This window comes from Lycium ferocissimum, unplaced genomic scaffold, assembly GCF_029784015.1.
Source record: "Lycium ferocissimum isolate CSIRO_LF1 unplaced genomic scaffold, AGI_CSIRO_Lferr_CH_V1 ctg4728, whole genome shotgun sequence".
Taxonomy (NCBI): Eukaryota; Viridiplantae; Streptophyta; class Magnoliopsida; order Solanales; family Solanaceae; genus Lycium; species Lycium ferocissimum.
In genome coordinates this window covers 45,582-48,826 of record NW_026725756.1, presented here as the reverse complement: position 1 = coordinate 48,826, position 3,245 = coordinate 45,582, and the positions used below count along the sequence as shown (strand labels likewise).

Here is a 3,245-nt window from a genome sequence, read left to right as displayed (position 1 = left end):
TAATTGTTCTTCTCTATAATGTCTATATAATTGGTCGTACTTGAGAACCTCGTTCTATATTGTATAAAGTTTTTGAATTTAATAGTTTTAATTGATTTTGTTGGAAAATCCGATGTCCTGGTTCACATCTATTACCTCACTTAACTCGTTGGTTGTTTTCCTCTTGTGTTCTTCTACTTAAAATTTTTGATAAGAAATTATTACCTATTCTATTATCTGAAAAACTTACTCTTTGTCTTTCTTGATAAGAGAAGTGTCAGAAGTTCTCTTTTTCTCGATGATTTGCTTCTCCACAAACGCTGCTATTTATAGGAGTCTGGCGGACTTCAACTGCGGACTTCAAATTTGTGAAGAATCTTTTGAGTTCAAATTTTAAAAGTGCTCAAAATTCCATCGTCACGTGAAACTTTTCAAAAGATACTTTATAATTTTGTCAGATTCTACAGCCAGAATCTCACCTAATGTACACTAATTCTAGGGGAGAGACATCTATACGTTTTACTAATTATAATTATACGCCCTGACATCGCTAATCGATTTTCTATTTGAATGCAAGACGAGACCTTCCAAACTTCTCGGGGACAACAGACAATGGGAAAGGCATAGCCTCAACCCAAGACACATACAGACAGTAAAAGTATTAGGTGTATATATATATATATATATATATATATATATATATATATATATATATATATAGAGAGAGAGAGAGAGAGAGAGAGAGAGAGAGAGAGAGAGAGAGAGTTAGATAAAACTAGGACATAATTATTTCAAAAATAGTTTTAAAAATTGGCCAGATTATGTTAGTGGGCCCAAAATTACGAACATGGTCTTAATGGATCCTGACCTAGCTAATCGTTTCAATTAAGGGCAATTTTGGCCTTCATTGATTTTAATTCAGCTGGTAATTTCAATTATGGTCATATTTGGCCTAATTAGCAAGTTTAGAAATTAAATTGCATTAATGACCTTGATTAATTTGAGCCAATGAATTTGGTTATTTCAATCAAGGTCATTAAAAGGCTAATTTTATAAAATTGACCCAATTTCCTTGAACCATGGAGTGGTCATATTAATTGTGGCCATAACAAAATAATTTAAACCTCAATCTGCAATAAGAACCACTTAATTAACTAATTAAAATATTTATACATAAATTTTGACAAAACGCATAATCATGCAAAAAATTAAAGATTAGGTGAAATGGTCAATTATTTAGATTACTCAAAATCCATGGATTAAAGGGAATAAAGTATTTACTAATTTTGACAATTTTAATAATTAAATTAATTATTATTATTTTAAAACAAAATGCCCTTTCCTCTTTGATTAAATCAAATAAGTACCTTATAAATGTCATAAAATGTCAATTAATTTCTAAACAACTTTGTGATGTCATGAAAAACCTTTCATCAATTTAAAAGAACAAAATATTGTTTTGACCAATTTTATAAAAATTATTTAAACCCTTTAAGGCGCATAGCTTATTTTACTTATTTTTCAAGGACTCTACGTAATTAAAATAAACTATGGAGGTCAAAAATTAGATGTCAACACCATGTAGGAGTCCAATGGTTCCTAATATGCATCTAATGAAAGATGATGGTGATCCTTTTGACGATCCAGAGAGGTATAGGATATTAGGTGGTAAATTAAACTATCTCACTGTAACTCGTCCAAATATTGCTTTTGTTGTAAGTGTCGTTAGCCAGTTCACCCGCTTCTACGGTCAAACATTGGGTAGCTTTGGAACAGATTCTAGGGTAGCTTTGGAACAGATTCTATGTTACTTAAAAGGAGCTCTCGGACTTGGAATACTATATAGCAATCACGGACATTCTCATATTGAGTGTTTTACAGATGCAGATTGGGTTGGATCCAAGATTGATAGAAGGTCTACTACCGGTTATTGTGTCTTTGTAGGTGGAAATTTGGTATCATGAATAATTCTGTCATACCTTTATATTTTACTATAATAATACAATGATTGATAATAAGAGAATTTTTATGCAGTGATTAACAGTGAAGAAATTATTGTTACCTATGCAGGGAGCCTAAGGTGTCCAGAATATTATAACATCATTTACAAAGTAATCCTTTTATAAAAATGAAAAGTTTAGGTGAAAACAACGCAAAATGCCTATAAAAATTAAAATATTTACCTGTTTTTACCTCATTTAACCTTGTTACAAGATATACTTACCTAACTAAAAATAATTACCCATCTAGCATCCTCCAATCCTCTTTGACCATTTGGTAACCTTTCCTTCCCGTTCCAAAGCTATACAACCATGTAAACACCACCAGGGGCGGAGCTATAGTGTAACGTGGGGGATTCGAACGAACCCGATAGCTTTTGTGTAAACCTTGTATTTTCATTAGAAATTTCAGTAAATAATGTACTTATTATGGTGTGAATCCACGTACAAAACCGAGCAGATGGTCTAGTGGCAAGGAAGAGCGATGAAAAGTCCGCCGTGTCTCGAGTTTTGAGTTTGAACCAGCTTTCAACAGGTCTTTCCTTTTTGCTAAGAAAACATAAAGTTGCATATATGTGCTGTTTTGTTTTTAAAACATTAACAGTTTTCTTTGAAATAGTAGGAGTGCTGATTTTGATTTATTTATTTAAAGCTTTATCTTGTATTTCTTAATTGTATCAAACTGAATGTCCTTTAACATAAAATGTTAGCTTATTGATCTTTCTTTTCTTTTTGTAGAAAACTTTAATGCAATTCAAAGTATATTAAGTAATGAATTTCATAATTTTATTATATATTTGAACAAAAAGAGAATATTTTTAGTGGTTTATGAAATTATTTAAGGAAAATTAAAAGGCAAATTATTTGAAATTGCTCGAAAAAAAAAATATTATGAAAAATTAGAGTAGACTAAGTTTCTCATAATTACAAATAACTTTTAAAATGCTACTACGTACACTAAATATTTATTTAATATTAACAACAAATTAAATATTTTGAAATTCATAGGAATAATTTCACACTTTTTAATATAAAAGAGAGGACTAAGGAACGATGCATAATAAAATAAATCCAAGCCGAATATTATTTTCTTGTACACGTTTCGGATAAGAAATCATGCATTGAGCATTATTGGACAATGGTATTGGAGGAGATCCAATCCCGCAATAGATATAGTGTTTAAGTGGTTCGTTCTTTTTCAAAGATACTATTTTCGGACTCACGCGTTGCACACGTGTGTCCTTGTGTCAATGAGTATAATTTTAA

At 30.6% G+C, this 3,245-nt stretch overlaps 1 protein-coding gene across 1 annotated transcript; it reads left to right on the top strand.

Annotated features, from left to right (window-relative positions):
* Window positions 1–1,547: 1,547 nt before the first annotated feature.
* Window positions 1,548–2,058, top strand: LOC132044524 (uncharacterized mitochondrial protein AtMg00810-like). The gene is made up of 2 exons (XM_059435025.1): window positions 1,548–1,934; window positions 2,050–2,058. The coding sequence occupies exons 1-2, from the start codon at window positions 1,548–1,550 to the stop codon at window positions 2,056–2,058; spliced, it is 396 nt and encodes a 131-aa protein (XP_059291008.1).
* The last annotated feature ends 1,187 nt before the right edge of the window (window positions 2,059–3,245 follow it).

Coding starts and splice junctions, on each gene's coding strand:
- LOC132044524 (XM_059435025.1), top strand. CDS start 1,548: ATGTCAACACCATGTAGGAGTCCAATGGTTCCTAATATGCATCTAATG.